Genomic DNA, 24,925 nt, shown 5'->3' on the forward strand with positions numbered 1-24,925 from the left:
TATACATTAATCATAACATTCACTCACCCCTGCTACTAGAATAGACTGACAACAGGTGCACTTATCGCATGTACCTTTATAATTGCATGATTACCTGCACTTCTTGATTTATTCCACTAATGTTACTCACATCATATAGGAACTCAACAATGGTGTCTGCAGCGAGCTCTCCATCATACTCAATTAATCTCATTGTCCTGCAAAGATATAGATGCTCTCGCATCTCATCAAACTCTAATCCGACCTGGTGAGAAAGATTGCGTTTTAAAAGTCTTTTAGACATAAATAACGTTTTAACATTCATTTACAAGACTTAGAAAAGGATTCATTCCAAAAGCTTCCAATAGGCAGTTTTGTTAAGTACACTCAATCAGATCCTCCCTCCGCCTCTATTAATTTCTATTGTATGCCCTCTCTCTACAGCTCACACCAAAGCTTTGCTTTAGGATTTAGGTCAGGAAACTTCGATTGTAATAGAAGAATTATCAATTTGTTTTTTAAGACCTTTTCTCTCTTAATTTTGCCGTGTTTCTGATCATTTTTCCTTTAAAAAGTTCTAATGAGAGCCCTCTTTCAAGCTTTCTTTCAGCAGAACCACCAATTTTTATAAAAAAAATCTCCTGGTATTTTGAAGACCTCATGCTGCTATGCACCCTAATAAGAATTACAGATGCTATGTAAAGAGGAAACAGATCTGCAGCATCACATATCCTCCACTATGCTTTACATCAGCAATGAGAGGCTTTCCCATATATTCATCCAAACCCAGCAGGATTGTTTGTTGCAGTTATAGTCAAGATGAGCCGTAAGCTAGATGTGATGGAACGCAGACTGGCTTTGGTGGTTGAACTCAGAGGATAGATGTGAGAAATCTGTTGCGAAACGCGGAAAAAAGCCTAACAAATTTTTATTATTGGATTTGTGATGTGGAGCCAGCAACGAAGGACTTTAAAGCAGACGGAAAAGTTGGTGCAGCTTGTTCTCGTAAGAAATAGTGTATTTGGATTAGGCTTTCCCTTATCAAAAACTCCCCTGGATGTTATGGCGAGAGGGCCCAGAACTACTCCCCTCGCTCCCTCCTCCCCCGCAGACATCTGTGGATGCGTTCAGAACTGTGGCACCTGTTGATAAACTTTCCATCATATCATGGACAATGACCCTCTGGACATTGTCATGGACAAACACAACATTCACTCACTCACACACACACACACACACACACACACACACACACACACACACAGACACAACTGACGCCCACAAAACTACATGAACTTACATGCGACAAGTCTCCAATGTAAATCCCCTGCATAAATGTTGTCTCGTTTAATGTGCTTTTCTCGTGCGGTGGTTTTTTTGATATCTCAAACTGTATCCTGGAAAAGGATAAAGTGTGAAATATGCCTTTTTTTCCTCTCCCTCCCCAAATGTGGCTCCTATCTTTGCACAGAGTTAAAGGCAGCGCCCTATGAAAACCGTGTCAGGCGGGGTCCTTGGCAACAAGGCCTCAGTCAAATCGTTCCCCCGAAATGTTTGTGATGTATGTGATGGACGGTTGTACTGGAACTGTAATTTCCCTCTGGCATTATTAAAGCATTTCTGATTCTGATTTACCCTAAATGGCTTCCTTCACCCCCTCTCTCAAACCATCTGTTTGTCTCTGTCCAAAATGTGAAAATTGTGGTCTCCAAGAGTGTCCTTTATCCTTGAGGTGCAGGTGGACAGCTGACTCTTGTCCTTAGGAGATAGCTCTTCTGTGTTGAGCCATGCGTGTGCAGAGAAGTTTGTTTAATTTCTCCAATATAAAGATCAGAACATTCCTCACTGCACTGATCTGCAAGCACCATATCTACGGTACATGCACTAGGGCTATGTCTACAGTATGTCTATGTCGAGGAAACCAAATAATTTAAATGAGGTCAGCTGCAAAGAGAGATTATATATCCAACCAGGAATATACCAGGACCTTGATGAGGAATAGAAAATATGTGTGATTTATCTGCAACTTGTATGCATGTTTGTAAATTTCCTCACTCAATTAGGCTTTTATTTTTTAAGCTTTGGGTCACATTTACAGTAGCCAGAGTCAGAGAGTGTCATATTATGGCTAAACACTTGAGGTCACTCTCGGTCCATAAACTACCTAGTCTCTCCTTGCATTCAAGAAAGGCAACAATAAAACTCTACATACGATGTGTAATTTATTCTCAGTATAAATCCAGTTGTTCTTTTAAGGCCTTAGAGGTTTGCTCGAGAACATCCACCGAACAAACAACACCATTAAGACCAATGAACACAGCAGAGTTTTGAACATCTCACAGAGCTCAGTTCAGTGCATCATCTGAACATAGATGATATGAAACAAATGCAAACCTACCAAAACATGGCCATGCCTCCAAACTAAGAAAGAAGAAAGAAGAGCATTAATCAGAGAAGCACCCAAGAGGTCTATGATAACTCTGGAGGTGCTGCAGAGATCCACACCTTTGTTTGGGGAATCTATTGACAGAACAACTATATAAGATGTGTTCTTCAGAAATCTGTCCCTTATGGGTGAGTAGCAAAACAGTTATCCCATTGAAAGAAAGCCGTAAGAAGTCCCCTCTGCAGTTTGCCTCAAGCCACGTCTTCTGGTCAGATGAGTTGAACATGAAAACCTTTTGGCCAATATTGCAAAATGCCATGTGTGCTGAAAAACGACCTGAACACATAATTCCCAAAACCAAACCTGGGGGCAGCATGATATTGGATGCTTTACTTCAGTAGGAGCAGTGAAGCTAGTTAAAGTTGATAGGATGATGGATTGGGCTAAATACAGAATATTCCTGGTAGAAGCCAGATCAACAATGGAATGCTTTAGGTCAGAGCCAACTCTTGTTTTCAAATGGCTTAATGACATAATACGTGGCTGAGGTGGGACTGAATATAAATGCATGCCACATTTTAAGATTTTTTTGAAAACAATACACACACTGTCAAGTTAAACCAGGAAGGGCAAGTTTGACAGTTTCTAATGTCCACCCACCTGGAGTGCTTTTAACATAATATCAAGCGATCCTTGGCTATCTCCCTCCTCAAGCCAAAAACCTAATCTAGAAATAACCTTGGTCACCTGGGCTTCACAGAAGGATTCCAAGCTACGACAAAAGACACCACTGGTAGGAGATGATGAGTACATTTGTGGATTTAAATGGACAGTAAAATATAATTTACATGATTCATATTTTGTGCAGTAAAACCAAGGCAGATTATATGTTTGTTTGACAATATGTCTCAAATGTTTGAGATTATGGACATGGTGGTATGCATTGCTTGCAATATGCAGTTTATTGTTTGTTGATTTAATTTACAGCTAAGTTTTAAAAGCTGATTGAAAATGTAAAACATTCAAGTGATTTCATTGTAATTTCTGTTAACTCATGTCTATTTTATCTTTGTAGGTTATCAACCTGCTTACATAGTTGTGAGCTTTGTCTGAATCAAAAGAAAAGACAAATGAAGAAACTGAACTGAAAGGCTAGGCCTTTCAAGTTTGGGAAAAAGCTGGAGAATCTAAGGGAAACTTGACATACCTACATACGTACCTATGTATGTATGTTCACTTAATAGCTGTGCACCAATTGTGTTGGTATCTTCCAAAAATTCCACATTAAAATACCTTGAATTATTAATTAACTTAAAATGTTAAAGGGGTTTAAATATTTATCAAGGAACCTTTGAACACATCATATGTTCAGGCATATATATTTCTAGCAGCAGTATTTCTAAAAACCTTACCTAGCTTCTTGGCAACAGCAGAGGCCTTCTTTTCATCCACCAGGCCAAATCCGATGTCCTCATCGTCGAACTCATCCAGAACTTGGGCCGCAAGCTAGACAAAGGGATAATGTCACAAAAGAGGTGGGAGAGATTGGACAAAATTCAGAGAAAATGGCGGAGGCAACCAATGCCACGAGTACTGAATCTATCCCCGTGAATTCCACCGACTGAATTGCCGCCTTGTACATTCTAAATCTAAGTTAAACCAAAGCCAACACCTGACAGGAATTCATAGACAACATGGGAGACAACAGAACCTCCAGAAGAACGAGACAGGCAGAACATGAGCCAACTATGTTGACGGCAAGAGACGCCGCAACAGGTGTGTTGGAAAGAAGAGGCGCGCACACCCCTCCAAAGGCAATCCTGCCCACATGCATACACATACATATATTTACTGTACAGCACACTCTTTCAATTCACATAGTTTGTTATATCACTGTTTCACGTGCTTCTTAAGTCTTGCAGGATATAAAATTGTACTTGCCCTCTACAATTTCAGGAATCATATCATATCCAAAGCATTGTAACACCTTGCAAAGCAGCATTGCAAAATGGATTCACAACGTAAGCCACAAATTGCCCAAAAGCAAAAGCGCAAATATCTGCAGATTATTTATAGTGTTTCGGTATGCCTTATGTCACTCTGCAGATTATCTCTAAAGACATTATTTTGGTCATTCAAAGTCATCCATTCTTTTGGTACAGATCCGTAGTTGTTGAATAGATTGAGATGAATTATCACCATGATTCAATGAGAGTCCTGCTATTTTTTTTCAAGATATCCTTTAAAGTTAGAGGTTAAGTTCTCCCAAATCAGAAAAAAAAGTTATTTATTTGTGTTTAATCGACACATTAAGTACATCCTTGTCAGGAAACCTTGTGAGTTTTTAGATAAATTGTGTTTCACCTGTTTATATATCAGCCACTACTTTCTCTTTTAACAAAAGTGCACATGGTCTGGAATGTTCAGGCACAATTCAACCTTAGAGCCAGGCTTCTGCAGATTGTACAGCTGCTCAGTTAATGGGGTTTTCAGGTAACTGCAGTCCAGGTCCTGGAGTCTGCAAAGCTTTCTGCTACTTTATAGTCTACAGACAACATGTCTGTAGACAAAGCTTTCTGCTACTTTATAGTCTACAGACAACATGTTTGCTTCTTTTCTGAGACTGCAGAGCCTCTGCCTAAGTCAGTTCCAGGGTCAACTGATGAGTATGACAATGTCCCTGAGTCTGCTGACATCTTGCCAGCTTTGGAGTAAACTGACACCAAGCCTGTCATTGAAATGGCAAACATTTGCCACAAAGCAAATTCCCTGGCTTTTTCAGTCCTAGACAAAGATCACACTTTGGTCATGTCCTGCAGGATACTGCTTGTGTTTCATCTGCTGCTTAGCCAAATATTTGAAGACCTGCAATCATACACATTGCTAGAGGGTTTTGTCATACCGGGCTAAACCCAGAAGCACCGCAGTCTTGTTGTTGAAGTTGTTGTCACTGGAAAACTTGATTCCCTAGTTATTTGCAACCTAATTTCACTCAGTAGTGCTTCCTGTACTTTCCACCATCTGCCTGATTCTTCTTTATGGATGTTCTATTTACCTTGCCCCAAGGGCCTCAACCTAAAAATGTTTTGCCTGGCCACTGCTTAAAGGTATAGTGGATGCCCTTTTTTTAGCTTCGAGTTCTATGGGTATCATTTTATCTATTGGTTGTCTCGCACACCAGTTATTGTGAAGTGCTCACCTAATGCCAATATGTGGAGCCAGGACAACTGCCTGACCTCTTCTGTCCACCTACTGAACTAGGAGGTACCTTATAAGACTCCACTTCCTTTTAGTCTGTTTTCCTTTTGGTTCAGTTCACCCTTGAGACATTTCCACAGACCCATCTTTGTGGACTTTTATCAGGGATGTTTGAATGCATCCTATGGAAGGGGATACTGTCATGGTCTGTAGCCATGACAGTACCCACATGCATTATTATGTTTTGAAATTATTTTTGGTAACTCTCAGAAACACAGCAGATATTTAATTAAATAGAAGATTTTAAAGGTAAACCCTTAAGGACAATAGCTACGTAAATTTGCTATCAAAGGTATCTAAGTAAGGATATTTGAAGAATGATTTGAGCATTAATGTGGCTTACTACCAAACTGACAGAGTTTTTGAAAATTTGAGAGGTGATACAGAATAAAAAGCTGGACATGAAACAACTGGGAGATCTGCAGTTGCAAATAATTCCTAACCTGCACAAAACTACAATAATGATCCATGAAGATCTGCATTAGTAAACAAAGGAGCAGGGGAAAAGGGTCAAGACAATGATCTGGCCAGGAACAAAGGATACATATTGATCTACACTAAATTAGGTAGTCAGCAAACTAAGGCTTTGCAAATAAAGTGACATTTAAAAGACATAAGATGGAGGCAAATAATGAATCAAAGCAAAAACGAAAACCAAAGACTATTAACTATGTTAAGTAGAATACTTTGCCATTTATGATAATAAAATAAGAAACATCAAGAAAATCTCACATCACACTGCATTCTATGTTTTTTAAGGCAGTTTACTTTTATTAAAACTATTTTTCTTGGTGTTAAGGTTCTGTTTTTTTCTTGATTTGGGTGAAGTTTCCCTTTATGATTATGGTGATTGTTACATGGCAAGAATGAAAGGATGGATGGACATGTTAGAAACTGATAAATACGTTAGATGGGTGCTTTATCACATAAGGTGTTCTTACTTTGATCTTTTCTCACAAATCTGACGTTAAACTTGCACAGCCCAAGCTGCTGCTGCTGCTGCTGCTGCTACTGGACTTTGAAAGCATTTCAGTCTCCACTGGTATGTGTTGTTGGTTGTTACTTCATTTCATTTCCTTTTAAACTAAACTGCAGTCAAGGAGTGGAAGAAGTGAAACAGTTAGACGGTTCTGCAACAGCAGGAGAATCCATGTGTCACAGCCCAGCTCTGAAACACTCGACACAAACGACAAACCTTGACGTACCTGAAAGATTATTGCTGCTTCACTTGTGATCAACTGCAAGAAGAAGTAACACTTTAGCGCAACGCACAGTGAACACAGCCTCCATGATTGTAACAAATGGACATCTTCAGTGAAAATAAAAAAACAAGACCACACTCAATCATGAAAATGACTGATGGGCTTTCCACCACAGATCACCAACACGTGGAACTCATCTACAGATATATATCTGCAGTCTAGCAAGCTGGAACTGCCTAAAGCTTTCCAAATAAATTGGGTGAGAAACAAGAGTTGTCTTTGTGCATTATAATAACCAATCTGTATAATTTGAATGAATTTGACTTTGTAAAGTGCCTTGAGATGACATGTTTCATGAATTGGCGCTATATAAAATAAATTGAATTGAATTATGTATTTAATGACTGCATGTGTGACTTTTTTCACGAAGTCAGGTGTGTTCATGAGCATACAGTGCTGGGAAATGTAGTCTCTCCCTTAAACATTTCTACAGTTTTAGATTTTTTTTTAACACCTTTTAAATCACACAAATATAGCCATAGTAAATACAAAATGTAGATTCAAAATTATGATTTCCTTTATTAGGGAAAACAAGTTATCCAAACCAATTCTATGTGAGAAGTAATTGCTCTCTAAACCTAATAGCTGGTTGTGACTGTCTTGGCAGCAACAACTGCCATCAAGCATTTGCAACAATGTCAAATTTGCAAAAACACCTAAATGTCATGCAACTCTATCACAATGAGATTTAAGTCTAGACTTTGACCAGGCCACCCCAAAACCTCTATTTTGTTTTTCAGCGAGTCAGAGGTAAACTTGTTGGTGAACGTTTGCTCATAGCTCTCTTGAATAACACTATGTTTGAGCTTAAGGTCTCAACCTGATGACCAAACATTCTCTTCCAGGATTTTCTGCAAAAGAGCAGATTTCGTGGTTCAATGAACTTATGCGAGTCATCCAGCTCCTGGAGTAGCAAAAAGCCTATCATGCTACCCACACAGTGTTTGACTGTAGGCATGAGGTCAGTATTCACAGAACATTTTCCCAAAAGTCACGCCGAGAATCCAGATTGTTTTTGGCAAATATGAAGCTAGTCCTTTGCCTTAATTTTGGTCAGAAGTGGTTTTGAACATGGGACTGTCCCATGCTGTTTTTTATTTATTATTGTCAACACGTAAACACTTACCTAAACTACAATGCTGTAGTTGGTGAGCGGTCAGAGGGGTCTCTGAGTCATTTTATAAGGTTTTCTCCAGATATGGATAACAGTTCTCTCTGTGGTTCACTGGAGAACCACAGCCTAAGAAACTGGTCAATGACTGCTTGATGTGAATTAATTTGTTTCTAATCTGCAATTATGTGTTACTTTTGCGATCTACTAGCATGTTGTCAGACAGGTTCCATATAAGTAACTGCTTGTTATTTACATACCACAGGCGATTAACTGCAGTTAATTTCTGATTTAGCAAGGCGGGTAGCTCCTTTTTCATATAGAGCAAGGTTGGTTTGAACAGCTATTTTCCCAGTTTTAACTGAAAAAATACATTTAAAAAATTATTTGAAAGGGTTAAATACTTATTTTCCCAACACTGTATTTAGAGTGTTTTCTCTACATATGCACATACTCAGGCTCTAGCAAGGGTGTAACCGTTAGTGTCTGTGCAACTATCAGAAGTTTCCTGTTTTACAAGCTAATGTTGTACAACCACCACACTGTGTTACAGCTTGGAGAAAGTGCTTAAGTCTCACTGCTAGACTGAAGTGTGAACTCTGTAATGTTACCCCCTTTCCAGTTCTAATACACTTCAGAAAGGCATAATTGGTGCTTGATGATTTCAATTAAAATCTTGGTTGATAGTAGCATTCTTCCCTCTACGAATGTCTTATTTGTATGTTAACATTTTGAAAATACTTATAGTTGATGTTTATTCGTGTCATCATTCTGTCTGATCAGCATCGCTTACCAATATTTGTACAAAGTAAAGAGATTTCTTATTAGCACAGCCACAAGTCAGTTTCCACAAAACAGAAGAAACAAACAGATTCCCTCAATGTAAGAAAACAACAACTCAACAACCTCATATGAAACTACATGAACGACAATAAAAAGGCATTAAATAGCACATGAAAAAGGATTTTGTGGAACGTCAAAGCAAGCTGATACACCAATACACTGAGACGTTGGAGTGGGAGGGGTTGCAGTGTGGGCAGGCTTGGCAGATGAGTGAAAATCAACACTTGACATGAAAAATTTAACGTCAATACCTAGAGTCATCCTTTATAAATTCCAACAATCTCTTCTTCTCTTAAATGTTTGATTTTCCTAACCCTCTATCCCAGGGGTCACCAACATGGTGCCTGCGGGCACCAAGTAGTACCGAGGACCACACGTGGTGCCCACAAGCCTGTTCTAAAAAAAGCACAATCCACCAGTGAGCTGCACCTTAGACTTTATTTTATTCCTTTACTCTTCCTGTTTATTCACATTTGCATTTATTAAGCCTTAAAAATAACAATGTCTAAAAGAAAGAATGAAAAATGTATTTATTTCACATAAAGTTAAGGTGAACTCTGACTATTCTAGTGCAAAGGTCAGTACTGGTAGCCCTTCGTATGACACAACACCAATGAAGTACCCCTTGGTTTCCAAAAGGTTGGTGACCCCTGCTCTATCCTATTGCTCTGCTCTTCAGTTCCTCACACAGTCCACTGCAATCACTGGATCCATCCAGAAGTGTGGAGTCAAGTTATAGGTCAGCAGAGTAATCACTTGGCACTGTTTCCCAAAGGCGTCCTACTGCCAAAATGTCAGGTGAGCAGGAGGAGAGTTGTGAGCGTCATGGTGAGCTGTGAGAAATGTGCCTGGGCTTCTTGTTGCACTTGGCTGCAGGGCCAAATGACAACCAAGGTGGTCTTTGCATTTTTTGGCAGCATACACCACAGTAACTGTCCACTGCTGACTTGATGCACATTTGCTGACATGCTGGTTGCTAAGGTTTGGCTTGGCATGAGCCACATTGGCTGCAAACAGCATGCTGATGAAAACAATATTGAAATCGGAGTTGCCTTTTTTAAAAGCGACCAATTCCAGACAATCCCACTCAGAAATCTTAACTGGGTTGATCCTAAAACTGCAGCATCTTTTATGAGTATAGAGAATGACCCTTTAACTTTAACATTTCCAGGATTAAATGACTACAAAACAGGATCTGGAAAAACTAATCTAGGTTTATTTTTAGTCAAATTGATTACTGCAATGATTTTTTTCACAGGTCTGCCTAAAAAGTGGATCAGACAGCTGCAGCTGATCCAGAACGCTGCTGCCCGCGTCCTCACCAAGACTAAGAAAGTAGAGCACATCACCCCAGTTCTAAAGTCCTTACACTGGCTCCCTGTATCTCAGAGAATAGACTTTAAAATACTTCTGTTAGTCTATAAATCCCTAAATGGCTTAGCATCTAAATACATCACAGACTTGTTATCAGTGTATCAACCCTCCAGACCACTAAGGTCTTCTGGCTCCAGCCTGCTCTGCATACCTAGAACCAGAACTAAACAAGGAGAAGCAGCATTTAGTTCCTATGCTCCGCTTATCTGGAACAAACTTTCAGAAAACTGTAAAAGTGCTGAAAGCCTGAGTTCTTTAAAATCAAGATTAAAAACACACTTGTTTAGGAATGCCTTTGACTGTTTTAGATAAACTGTTAAGTGAAACATCATTTAAGTTAGACTTACACTATCTCTGAATAGTTTTGCTGTACGAGTTGCTCCTTTAACAATTTCAGTTTAGACACAAGGTTGATTTTCTTGCTGTTCATCAAAAAAGCTCAGAATCTGCAGCTTGACCGACACCAGCTCAGCGGCTTATAAAAACTCCCTTCGACAGCTTTTTCTTATCCAGAGCTAATAGAAAGCTACAAAAGAAGTTCACCAGAAAGCCGAACCTTTACCTGAGTAGCACTGAGCTGCTTGTGACCTCTAAACACCAGTAGATGCCCATTTATCATTTATGCATTTCTGACATATTTTCACAAAGTTTAGTCCGAAGACTACTTTTCTTTTTTGTCCTTTTCTACTAAATTCTGTCTGGGTGCAAACCGACACCCAGCATTTCACACAGCCAATAAAGCATGGTCACCAGCTGCAGCACACAGCTTGTTTTGTCAGTAAATGTCAAAAACAAGCTGCTTGTTTTGCTGTTGGTTCTCTCCTGCAATCTAAACGGGTCTAAGTCAGACTTTTTACCTTCGTTCCACCCATGGTTCACTAGATTGATTCTTCAGAAAGAAGTTGATGATTCACACATCGGGGTGTGTGCGTCACCCTGTGATGTAAGGCACTCAGGGATGACCCAAGGGACACAAACTCAGCCGGCTAAAGCTTTTATACAAGTTGCAGGGAAAGAGCCAGCTGTTGTCATCCTTTTTATAGGAGCCCAAAGTTGAAGCATTCAGGGACAGGAAAGTTCCTGAATGCATTTTCAACATTTTAAATCCCAAATTATTAAAAATATACAAGATGTTATTTCACAACTTTGTGTTTGATAAAAAAAATATTTTATCAATCACAGTCCTAGTTATGATGTCTTCACCATGTTTCTGCAATATAGAAAACCATGAAAACATGGAAAATCCACTGAATGACAAAGGCGAGTCCAAACTGACTGGCAGCTGACTGGCAGTGTACACGACATTTAGTTTAAGTAATTCAAATATGATGACGCCAACAAGGTAGCAATTCTGACCCGCAGTGTCTTGCCAAAGCATTCATAACCCTCACAATTTTTTTTACAAAGTATTCTAATTGGATTTTCGACATAGACCAACATAAAGTATTGCATAATTCTGAACTGAAAAGAAAATTATGCATGTTTTCAATCATTTAAAAAAACTACAACACTACAACAAGAGAAAAAAAAAGGGGAAAAAAAAGGGGAAAAAAAGAAAAGGAAAAAAAAGAAAAGAAAAGAAAAAAAGACAAAAAGGGGGGGAAAAGGGGAAAAAAGAGAGAAAAAAAGAGGAAAAAAAGGAAAAGAAAAAAAAACCTACAACACTGATACGCCTTATTATAATCTACTTCAAACACCTGCCATCAGGAGTTACCCAATTAGTGAATAGACTCCACCTTTTGGTAATCTAATCCCAGTATTAAGTCAGATGAAGTCCTTAGAGGTTTGTTGGAGAATGTCTGAGAACAGATGTTTGATGAAGTTTTGGCTTTAATGTGAAGAATAGAACACACGCCCAGAGGGAAACATGGTGGTGGCAGCATAAAGATGTGTTTATCCGTTTCTTCAGAAAAAAAAGTGCCCAGGAGAAAACCTGTCTGAGGCTGCTCACGAGTTAGACAAAGGTTCACCTTCTAGCAGAGGCACAGGTCTTAAATGGCACCTTAAGTTGCAATAATTGGATGGATGGATGGATGGATGGATGGATGGATGGATGGATGGATGGATGGATGGATGGATGGATGGATGGATGGATGGACCCTGTCTGCATCATGCAAATGGAAAAAAACTGAATAATTTGTATGTGATTTACAACTGAATCTTTAAAGAAATAAGGTAGCATTCATTGTTTTCTCAAAGGGAATGTTGCCTTTGTAAGCATGTGTCCTGGGATCTGTGTGAAGTCACAAGTTCAGTGTGCATTTCCTCCACAGTCAGTCGGTGAATTAGTAAATGGCTGCTTTAAAACATCACAGCCTTCCACGCTGAGCTGTTACATAACATTGCACTGGAGTGTTCATGAAAGATTCAGCTGTAACAGCGTATAAAACACTCAATGGCGCCCATGTAGATCACTACTTCTGTACGGTGTTGCACAGAGATAAAAACTAATTCTGAGATGGCTTTAGAGATGATTACCCAGCTTTACTTGTATTTTTTTTATATTGCACAATAACATAACCCTTGGCCATCTTCGTTGTACAGACATAAAAGTGTGCGAGTGACATGAGCAGGAATCAGTCAAATTACTCACATGTCACATAGCAGATCTTACCTTCTAAACTTGGAACCCCTGCTGAATCTGCCAAGCATGCAGGCGGTCAAAACAAGCCGTGTTTTTTTGAGTAAGGCAATTGATGGGAGACGTGCCAGAACAGCACGGAGAGGAGACCTGTGAGTCCCTACGTCCACAGAATAATTTAGACGTCAGTCGGCTGCTGGATGTACCGAGAAAATGGGGATATTAAGGGTTTAAATGGGAACATCTTCACTCATGGCTGGAACATCACAGTAACGACTAAGAAAACAAGAGCAATCACACACCGGGTGAAGAAAATCCTCCTGCAGGTCCGGTCTTAAACATATATCAAAGGTGAAATGCCAGACTGTGCAATTTCTGTTGGTAGTGTTGAACGTTAACTTTCTGAGTAATCATCCAAAGAGAGGCAAACAAACCAAACCAAACCAGATGCGATTAATGACGGTGACACTCTTAAACACATTTGTCTCCTTTCACTAATTGATCAGATTGAGTACAGTCAACGACATTTTCTCACTGTTAAACGAAAATATACATTTGCTACGGCTTAGCCTTGGACTCAGAAACAGCTTCTTCGCAAAAGCTGTGAGAGCTATCGCCCCCTGCTGAGAAGACTGAGTCTGTTACACGTTGCGATTCAACTCTGACCTGTGGTCCTTTGCTACATGTCTCTCCTCCTTTCCTGTCAGCCCACTGTACATAAAATGAGCCACTGGTGCTGTAAAAACCTGACTTTCAGAACTTGTTATGAGAATATTTGGCACGCACGGGCATCTCAGGAAGTGTGTTTGGCCAGTGCAGCCAACTGACTTCCTCTTTACAAATAAAAAAGGGGAGGGGGTGTTCTTTATTCCTGATTTTTCTTGATCAAATATCAATATAGGAAAAAAAGCCAATTTCTTACAGATTTTTACAAGATATATCATGTCAATATTGGTCATGTTTCATATAATGTCAGTTCATTTTGAAGACTACGTGGGCTGACTGAAGTTGCATACAAAATTATCCAATCTCCACTGCAAATTAGGTTTACTGGCAAAATATACAAACAAGCAGCTGAATGCAACAAACCAATCATAGAAGTGTAATTTAAGGAAATCCACTAGATGCTTTCTCCAAAGTAAACACATGATGCCGCTTTCAATGACTTCCTGAAGCCTTAATACTATTCAACCTCTTCATGACAAGTATCTTCAGTACTTAGTGTAGCCGGTGCAGCCGATTTGCCCGGTGGGCAAATCTATGTATATTAAATAAATAAAGATTTGTGCATTTCATGGTGGGATTTGGTGGACTCTAAGTCGGCTCTCCGTGATGTCCACGGCAATATCATCTGAAAACAAGTGCTGAGGCTTGAATGATCTACCAACAGCATCAGCTTCCTCGTGAGATCGGATCGTAGTTTTTTCTGGTACTTCAGTGAGTTCACCGGCTCCATATGCCACAGCTTTCGGGTGCCAGAGAGAAGCACAGCAGCCCCGGAGCTGACCACCACACACACCACTGTAGTGTTCTATGGTGTTCCTTTGTGCATCTGCTTCATTTTCCTCCTTCATGCTGATCAGCAGGCCTGAAAAGTCCAAGTTTTTATTCATTGCTCGACAGAATAGAATCCCAAAACCTTCTGGGCTTCTTTATATAGTTTAGAGTAAAATGAAGCTGACTTGTTAGCAGCCGTTTAGGTTTTGGAGTTCAGACATGGATCACATTAGCATTAAAGTAACTCACTAGGGACATTGAAACCTCCGTGGCTAATGTTACAAAGTCTTGGTCTTTTGTCACCTGCGGTCACGTTTCTCAGGAATCACCAGATTCCTGAGAAACCAGTTGTCGATAACTTCCACTTTCTGCCACATCCAGTATAGTCACTGTTGTTTTAACTTTAAATTTAACTTCAAACTGATCTTGGCAATCTTTCTCTATCTGTTTCCTTGTTTGTGTAAGGTAAAGGATCTCTGAACTTTTTGACTAATTCTCTTAGTCACTTAGCTGCATTCCTAGCATGCAATGAAATGTCACCATCACTAGTCCAGCCATTAATTATTGACATTACCTAATATCTTGATATTGACATAAGGAAACTACTCTTCAATTTTTGTATGCTCACTATTTCCTACAAAAACTTGCTGTTGTACTTAAAAAGTTATTTCTAAACTTTGTAAGTACTTCTTGATTATTTGATCAGAACAAATATTAAATCTTGCAAGATAAAGACCAGCATGTAAGGACCTGTCAATTTTCAATGCTGAAAAAATCTGACCTGGCCAATCCAAAGCTAAATAATTAGTATAAATCTAAATGGCTGAAACAGCCTGGGTTTATTTAGGGTCTTGTGACGTAAAGCAACGTCAGTGCTATCTTTATTCAGACCCAACACTGGGTGGAGAAAAATGGTACATCTGGGTTTCAAAGTCAAGAGATTCACATTTGAATTTTTCATGGCGCACTCTGATCCCCCCCATTTCCTTGACATTTTTCTCTCATTAATAAATGATATGAAGATATTCTGTGATACAGATGAGACAGACGAGAGGGAACCATTAAAGCACTTGCCGAGGGAAAGAAAAGAAAGCATCGAGGAGACCATAGTTGGATCATCTATAAATCATTAGGAACTAAAGAAATGAAAGTTAAACATCTATATATATATTTTACATAAGTTAATATGTATGAGCAGCCATCTACAGCAGTATCTTGATATGCAATTAATGTTCCAGTTATAAACTGGAACATTAAAGCTATATCCTGGTAATCCTGTTAAGAGACACTTTTTGTTATAGTAGGTAAAATGGTCCTTCCATCCTGAAACTAGTAAATATATTATGTGCTCAGAAAAAAGAGGTTAAAAAAAGTCAATGTATGTGGGAGTTTTGCTTCTGCAACCCCCCCCCCCTCGAGTTCCAGGGTAATCGCCTTATCTATTGCTTGTCCCACATGCCCACTAACATTCCTTGTTACTTTCTGCTTGCTAGCTGCGCACTTCTAGTGTTTATGTATCTGGTTAGCTTGGTGGTTAGCTTCTGTGTTAGCCGTTCATTGTAGCTCCGCTGCCATATACTTTGGCGGAGAGTCACAAGAAGCAAACCGCGTACAAGTTTATGAGAAAAGGAGGAAGGACTCAGTAGACAGTGATAAGACCAGAGTGGATTTGGGGGACTTTTTCACACTAACAGGTAAGACAGTCTTGCACAGTTATTCAAAACGGGACTTGGGATACTTCCGGAAAAATCGCACTCTTCCTTTAACTGAAATAAAAATGTATTTATTTTTTTACAACTAATTATGATCAGTTGTTCAAATGTGCTCACACACTAGTCTCAAGGTCCCCTCCATACTTGCTTGGGCTACAGCAGCAGAGGACCGTACCATGTAGCAGTCGTTTTGGCTAATAAACAGAAACTAATGCTTCAGTTTACTAGAAACTGAAAAAAAAAACATAAAAAAAAACTGGACAACAGATTGAGAAAACGTTAAATCTGCTCATCTGATAGTGTCAGAATTTGGTGGAAACATGAAACCATGGATCCATCCTGCCTTATTCCGACAGTTTAGGTTGGTGATGAACTGGTGTTGTGGATATTCTATCTGCTCCCTTTGGCCCTCGTGGTACTAATCGAGCATTGCTTGAAGGCCACCACCTACATGAGCGCTGTTGCTTGTCACTCTGGGCCCTTTCTGACCACAGTGTACCCATTTTTTGATGGCGACTTCAAGAGGAATACTGGACCATGTCACAAACTTCAGATCATCTCAAACTGGTTTCAGTCAAATAAAAAATACTTTAATAATTCCAATAAGATTCTGTGGTAAGTCATGTTTTAGGGGTATGTGAAGAAACTCCATACAAGATGAACCACTACAGAACAAAAACTCCCACAGAAAAGTTTCTTAACTGTTCTCAGCCACCAAATGTCAATCCAAAAGAACATATTTGCAATGTGGTGAAGCAAGACATTCCAACACAAGTCAAAAACAAATAAATCAGTACCAACTACATACCACTAAAATGTCACTATAGGCCATAATCTCTAAATGTGTCTGACACCTTGTTAAATCAATGATATGGAAAATTAGGGCTATTCTAAAGGCTAATGTGGGTCCAATCCACTACTAGCATGCTGTACCAAATAAATTGGCCAGAGAATGCACAGTTTTACACAAGCTTAATTTATTTTAATTTCCTACCTGGGACTTAGCTTGTAGATTTGCTACTATTGTATAATTGGGGCCATCTTATGAGGAAGAGTTTTATTGACATTGCCTTTGCCCAAAGCATGGTTACAAAAATCTGGACTGTATGCCGATATCCACCAGTGGGAGTGGGTTAGTGGACAATAGTGAGCCTTTAACGCTGAATCGATTTGGATCATCCGGTGCTTAAATTCACAAAGAATCCTAAGACTAAAAGTAATTGGAAGTGATGTCACTTTAGGAAAAAGATTTTTCTTAGAATTCAACCTTGGTAAGATAAAAGTTATTCACAAAGCATCTTAGGCATTAAAAGAGCTCCTAAAGTGGGAAAAAACATTAGGAGTAGTGAAGAGGACTTTAAGTGAGTGTAAGAGTGTCTGAAGCAGGAAGATGGTGGAAACAGAGAGGATGATTGGCTGATCCACCACCTAAACAGTGGTGGAAATTAAAAATCATCCCCATAGAGGGAAATTAATCAGTTTCAGTAGCACGACGGGTGCTGCACAGTGGAGCAGTGGGTAGCACACCATGAAATAAGAAGGTCCTGGGTTTGAATCCTACCCCTACCTTTCTGCATGGAGTTTGCATGTTTTCCCTGTGCATGCGTGGGTTCTCTCCGGGTACTCCGGCTTCCTCCCACAGCAACCCCTCGCGACCCCAATAGGGATAGGCGTGTTAGAAAATGGATGGATGGGCCCGACGGGTCTAAGGTGCGGCTCTAGTAACGTAATTTTTGTTGAGGAAAAATAAATAATGGGAAAAATACTGAATAATCATGAATACAGTGGAGAAATTTACAAAGACTATATATAAATGAGGCAATAACATATTTTCTGCATTGCATGATATTGTCAGTCGCCTAAATCTTCATGATGTTTGCTTGCGTGATGCTGTTGTTTTGCCAAATACAGACGCTTTACACAGGTCGGCCATCCCATTAATAATCTGACAGGTGAGTCCGCATTAATATCAAACATATTAAGTAGATAAAGTAGTAAAATGACTGGCGAGTAAAAATAAATATGCAAATCTAAATAATGATGAGGGTGTTAAAAAAACATTTTGATGACGTGTGACAATTAATTTTGTTAAATTTCATCATCATTTCAACCTGAAAAACTCACAATTAGAAGAATTTTATTGATACAATTATTTTATGACTTTGGCGCTCAGACCTCGGCAGGAAACCTTAGCACTGAATTTATCAGTTAATCTCTCTCCTTTGATCACTAAGAGCGTGTTTATTTTATTTTTTTCTTACTATCAACTACTATCAACCAATCACTGCTTAAAAGAGAGCATCACACCAAGCAACAGGGTCAACCACACCTCCTCACTGAGATAAATATCTTAATCTCAGTAGCATCAGCATCCCTTTTAAACTAAGACCCTTGGTAGGAATTTGGCTAAGATAGGAGCTCTCTGAGAGGACTCTGAGAATCTTTGTGAATATGGGAACTGGTTTATTGGTCAAGCCAACGGTTGACCTGACTAGGGGGTGTTATCTTGCCATCATATTGCTTGTGCAGGGAATAAAGATGCAAGTTACACTGAGTTGGTCCATTGGAGGGGTGGCGTTGGGGAGTTTAGTCAAATGTTAGGCTGTGGGTCACGCATGGCAACAGCTCCAACATAATGTCCAAACATCAAAGTCTGATGGTAAATTATGAGGCTGTAATAAAAATACATCCATCTCCAGCAGCATCCTGATTCTGCAGTGTCTCGCATGAGAAGGTTCATCCTCAGTGGGTCACCAGCCGGGCCAGCACAGTTACTGTATTACAGAAAAACTACAGTAAAAAAGCATTTAAACTTAAAGGGACAATACCGATAATTTCGACTGAGATCCTGTGAAGTTTCACATCTTCAGTGAATTTCCATATCATGACAGCTTTAAGGGGGAATGTATACCTGATCTTCTACTGGATTATATATGTGACACTTTTCCCTTATCAAGGATGCCTGTCGGTCTACAGAACCTTTCCTGTGGCAGATAAAACGTTTGTTTTTGTAAGCAGACGTTTTTAGCTGGAAGTGATTAAAGGAATATGCAATCACAGAGGCGATCCCTGTTGGGATTTGACATTTAATGGCAAAGTGTAGCTGTAAGCCTTTTATTAATAAGGCTTAAGCTTTACAACTAATCCTCAAATCCAAAACAATTGGGAGGGGGTGCAATATGGAAGAAATTAGAGAGGACTGAACACCTTTGTTGACTGCCAGCAGAGAACTGCGAACTAAAGTAATCAAATAAATAGATTCTCAATTTACAGCTTCCTTCAAGGTGTTAATTGGAGAACAAAAGCAAGCTGAAAGCTGTGAGTTGTGCTACTGAAAAGAAACATGAAACTGACCTTTTTAGGAAGAGCTTCCCTTTTTGCTTTTTCACAATCAAGTTGCTATTTAGGAATCTTTGTACATAGCTCAAATAAAAAAATAATAAAGCAAAAAAAAAAAAAAAAAAAAAAACAATGGCTAAAGGATTGGCTAAAAGTATTAGTGAGCACAGATCAGGCACAATTGAAAATAACTGAGAGATTGGGAAAAAAAGCTGACTGGCTTTACTTTTACTGTGAAAGATGAATAAGATGATTATTTTTTTCAGAGAAAAAGTAGCTTTCGTGTTGATTTTAACAACGAGAAGCAAATGAAACAAAAAGAAAAACCGTGTCTTGAACCCCTACACACCCTTATAGTGGGATGTTATTCAAGAATAAAACTGCCTAACATCATGGACCTTTTTTAACGCAGGATGCTGTAGTAGTCTGGCTCTTTGTCTTCCTCAGTCATTACCCTCCTCTATCATTTAAATGTGAGCATATCATTTATTGTGCTGTGGAAAGAGCGAGGGCTTCAGTGGTCACTTTAAATAATGGTTAGCGCAGTGGCAGTCTGACCTATCCCCGCGTCTCTCAGCTGACAACAGAAGATTAGACCTGACCAAGTAGGAGGATCCTTTGAACTGAGATTTCCCGAACACACAGCGGTGCAACGTTTTCACCAGAGCAGTATGTCGTTGTTTTGCGCTGTTTTTTGAACTAGCCCTGAAACTAAAAAAAACACATGAAACCCTGAAAAATGGCTGCATTTAAAAAAAGGGGGGGGGGGGGGTTTCAGTATGACACCATATAATGTAATACATTGTATAAAATACACCCCGGTAATGGTCACATCTCTTTCACTTCATTTAACCCTTAAACAGGCAGGAGTGGAAAATAAGTTGCAAAAAATAATTAAATTGTATGACTTATCTCTTTAGGCCCTAAGTGAAATATTTCCACATTAAAAATTTATATATATTGAATATTTCGGATTTTATGAGTTGTATCTCCCAGGATACGTTGCCCTATTAAGGTATAAACAGAGCCCCAATGATAAACATATTACTGTTCAATTTGATGAAGATAAATTATACATTGTTGTATTCCTTGGTCATTTACATTACACATAGCACTTTTAAAGTTTATTTTATTCATTTTTACCAATACTCCAATTTTACTAATCTCATAACAAAGTGACACAAAAACGGAACATATTTAACTTTTTGTGCACTAAAGATTACACAAAAACAAAACACAGCAATTTCATTTTGCATACACAACGTGTTGGTGAAATTAAGATATTACTTTAAGCAATCGCTGTTCAGACTTTGCACATCCATGATTCCCTTGCCGTTCATCCTTGACTGCTGCCCAATTACCGAACCTGCTTCTTCTTCCTTGGATTTTCTCATGTCGTCCTGCCTGTGTCGGATACCTCATTTGGCTTCATAGTTTCTGGACGTAGTCCTGGATTCGCATCGGCACCGAACCTGGCCTAGCTTTAGATTCCTGTCAGCCACCACGCCCCGGGTTCTGCCCAGATCTGCTACAGAGCGCCAGAGTTGCCCGTGTTCCCCTGCCTAGAGCCGTCAGTGTGTTGCCTGCACCGGGGCTTGCTCATTTTAGAAATAAACCTCTAAAAAGGCAACAGCGTGTCTGCCGTGAATATCAGGTTCTTTGTTTGCTCTGGTGTTACAAAAAGACAGTAAGCAGGCAGTTTACAGCATGATGTGAAATACTGTAATAACCTGATAATCTCTCATGGATAATAATAATAATAATAATAATAATAATAATAATAATAATAATAATAATAAAATAATAATAATAATAATAATAATAATAATAATAATGATAATAATAATAATAGTTATTATTATTATTACTCTGCAATTCAATTCAATTAAAAAATACTTTATTAATCCCAAAAGGGAAATTAAATTAAAACACAAATGTGTCCCTGAGCTCAGCAATTTAATTATTTATAATTCCATATTCATAGGTGTCAAAGATCAGCTATTTTAGGAGTCTCCTCTGACTGGATAAATAGCCACAGCTGGCAGGCAGTCAGAAAGAGCAAAAGTACAGTAATCCCTCTCTCTCTCTCTCTCTCTCTCTCTCTCTCTCTCTCTCTCTCTCTCTCTCTCTCTCTCTCTCTCTCTCTCTGCTCTGCTGGAAAATTGATCAGATCCAACAGCATTGAGTGAGTAACTGTAAAAAGCCTGGGACTTTGGCCCCCTCCCACAGGATACTGTGGTTCATCACAGCAGCAGAGCAGTGTTTGTGCTCCGGCTGGTTTAGGGGAAAGGTGCGATGGTCCGTGTAAAATATGGCCCTGAACTTTCGCTCTGCCTCACGAGAGCTTTTAGCCTCTGGCTCAGCGTGCAGGACTGTCTCAGGCTATTTACAGAGGTGACTTACGGGGGCCTGCTGTAAGCTACACGGCGCTGATGTAAGAAGACACTGCCGCTCTGAAAAGGCAGCAGGTTGCTGGGCTAAACTGGAATACTGGCTGGCTGCTGGGCCCAGGTGCATCATTTCTGGCTGTGTGATAAAAGAGCTCTTTGGAGTTATTCATCAAAGAACATTGTTCAGAATCTACAAGACTTGTGCTCTAGTTCTGTCGACTACTAAGCAGCAGCTCTGGAGTTATTACACGGATAAGTATCTGGGTGAAAGGCACCAAAGCACTGAGGAAAGCCTATTTTACATGCCTAATTCCAATTTTCTATTGTAGACTGCGCCGCTCTCACTAACATACTGGATTGCCTGGAAGTTACTCTGAGGAAGAATATGAATGGAAAGCGAATCATTGGCAGAAATAAGAAAACCATCTCTAAACAGAGGAGGAGGCCTCGAATTACAGCTTTCAGAAACACACAGTCCATCATTCAGCCTGATGCCCATTCAGTTTCAGACCATTCACACCTTCATGCATGGGACCAAACGTTTCTCAGTGAACCAGGCTAACAACGGCACTAACAACGCCCCGTTGTTAGGGGAGTCCACTCAGCGTGATACTTGAGATCTGCAGAAAAGCACATCTGAAGCACCCTAAAAGCTTGAAACTTCTCCGTCATTAGCTTTGAACTGAGAAAGCCCGTCGGATGAACAGCAAAACGTTTTCACCTACAAGTACTGAACTGAAACTCATTATGGTTACATAATAACAAGAAAGATTCTTGATGTCCAACTGTTTGTTTGTTTTTTTGTTTGTTTTGGATTTACCATGTCCGAGATTACTGAGAATTTTTGCCAGGACACTGAAAGACAGTTTATCATCTATCACTTATGATTAGCACATTTAGGACCTTGTAAAAGTATGGATACCTCTCAACCTTTTGTTGGTGTAATGAATGGTGTGGGTAAATACACCCAACAACCGAACATTTTCACTTATACACTTGTAGCTTTAGTATTTTCAGCTTGGACTACAAAATCACTCCGAGAAATGAAAGTGGCTGATTTGCAAAATTGGTAAGCCAGTAGTCCATGACCAAATACTGTGATGCAATTGTTGAAAAGAAAAAAAATAGAGAATAGAGAAAACTGAATGGCTTAAAAATACGACCCAAAAACAACGTAAAGATATTTATGCAGCTCCTGGACAGACTAAAGTTTTCTGCAAATACACAAGAAAATGTAAGGGCTACAAAAAATGGATTTTGCATGATATGTCACCTTTAACTCAAACTTTTTCTTATTTCTCACCATGTGAGATGTTCAAAGTTTGGGATACTGTTTTATAACCTAACCCTGCTTTTAATTTCAGGGCATCTCTCTTTCTTGTGTTCCTAGTGTTGTTTGGTCTCTAAGCTCACTAACATTCTCTAACAAATAACCAAGGCCTTCATTAAGCAGTTGCATTCATTTTTAGAAAAAAAAACTAATTATGTGACATTTGAAGCACTAAATTTGGAGGTGACAGAATAAAGGAGGCAGCATACAAGTTAGGGAATTTGATTCAAATACTGTCTAAAAACACAGAGAATCAAAACATCTTAATTAGCTTTTTGTTTAAAACCGTATGAGAAAGTTTTTAAGAAAGGAGGAAAATATGATATTTACATATATGTATTGTAATGATGACTATTCAATTGGAAAGTGTAGTTAAACATCCAAGTTAACACTGACCACTTACTTAAAGTGCTTCCTTGATATTACCGGAGGCAAAGTTTAGTTTTGTTTCCATAAAAGAAAAATATCACTTGTTCAGCATGAAAAGTAACTTCCAACCAGCACCTCGTAAACGAGAGATGATGCAGAGCTGCCAGAATGTTGCAGAGGTAGACAAGGATTGTAGTTTAATTTGTATTATACAAAAAATAAGAATGTTATCTCAACAATAATGAAAGCATGGTTAATACACAGTGAGGATGTATAAATCATTTGTGTGTAGGATGATATGCTGATAAATAGTTCAGTTAGTAATTGAAAGGTTTTGCACAAGTCAGTTGTGCCCAGCATTCAGACTTCTACTAAATGTGTAAAACGCGTTTTATATATTGTACGCTTTCAGTTTTAAGTCTAATACATGTCAAATTCAGCCCAGATGTCTAGGAACCTTTCAGATATTCCTTGAATATAATTTCACCTAAAAATGCTCAATGGGTGAAAATGACACAGTTCTTTACATTATATCTTTGTATAAACCTTGTTCCATAATTCTCCTGTCTGTCCGGTCTCCAAACTAATTCCTCATTGGCAGAATGCCCAGGCCAACAACAATAATGTTGCATATGAACTGTAAAGTACTGGCAACCTGTCCAGGGTGTACCATGCCCCTCGCCAATGACTACTGGAGATAGGCACCAGGCCAACCCAATCCAACCCCCCCCCCCCCCCCCCCCCACCCTGCACAGAGTAGCTATAGACAATGGATGGATGGATGAAAGAATATGCTTCCTCAATTGTAAGGTTTTCATGTGTAGATCTGCTCTTTGCTGGGTTTTTAAACAGTTTCAATCTAACCTTAGGTGTACCAAGCCATAGATCAAAAAGCTGACATTTTCATTATTCGTTAACACTTTCTTCTGATCTTTGTTAAAAGTTCCAAAATGCCACAACTGATCCAGGAAGTGCAATCTGATGCCAAATCCCCCCTTTGAAACCATCCCCAAATGTCCCTCCTCCCCTCTTGGCCATTCCAATCAACACGTCATGGATTGATTTGCTCTCAAGCTTTAGCAGAGACCCACCTCCAAAGCCAGCTCCTCTATCTGAAGCTGCTTCGTGGCACTTCGATTCCCATCCACATTTTTGTGGTAGTAGATCACCATCACGTCGTACGTCTTCATGATGGACTTGTAGTTCTTGGCAGTCAGGGTGTGGACGCGGTCTTTGCCGTCATACTCGGGGATCTCCAAGCCCTTCTCCCCGAAAGACAGAGTCCCCAAAGGGAGGAATAGCCCCAAAAACACCCAGCCCCACTTCATGGCAAGTTTTAGCAACGCAAATTACTCAACACTTTTTAAATAAGGGTATTAAGGGGACAAGAATGCGCTTAAATCGGTTTATACTGTCCCCTAATGGGAGAGTACGTCTGCTTTCTGTCCCCAATAGCTGAAGAAGAGAAGGTCTGACATTGATACCGTCTTTATA

At 39.4% G+C, this 24,925-nt stretch overlaps 1 protein-coding gene across 1 annotated transcript; it reads right to left on the bottom strand.

Annotated features, from left to right (window-relative positions):
* Positions 1 to 3,777: 3,777 nt before the first annotated feature.
* LOC118565592 (calsequestrin-1-like) lies at positions 3,778 to 24,925 on the bottom strand (the record flags this gene model as incomplete). The annotated part of the gene is given in 3 exon segments (XM_036145967.1): positions 3,778 to 3,871; positions 6,829 to 6,861; positions 24,523 to 24,925. Coding segments are annotated over 3 exon segments (364 nt in total), but the record flags the coding sequence as incomplete, so codon positions are not given.

Source organism: Fundulus heteroclitus, chromosome 14, assembly GCF_011125445.2.
Source record: "Fundulus heteroclitus isolate FHET01 chromosome 14, MU-UCD_Fhet_4.1, whole genome shotgun sequence".
In the NCBI taxonomy this organism is placed as follows: domain Eukaryota; kingdom Metazoa; phylum Chordata; class Actinopteri; order Cyprinodontiformes; family Fundulidae; genus Fundulus; species Fundulus heteroclitus.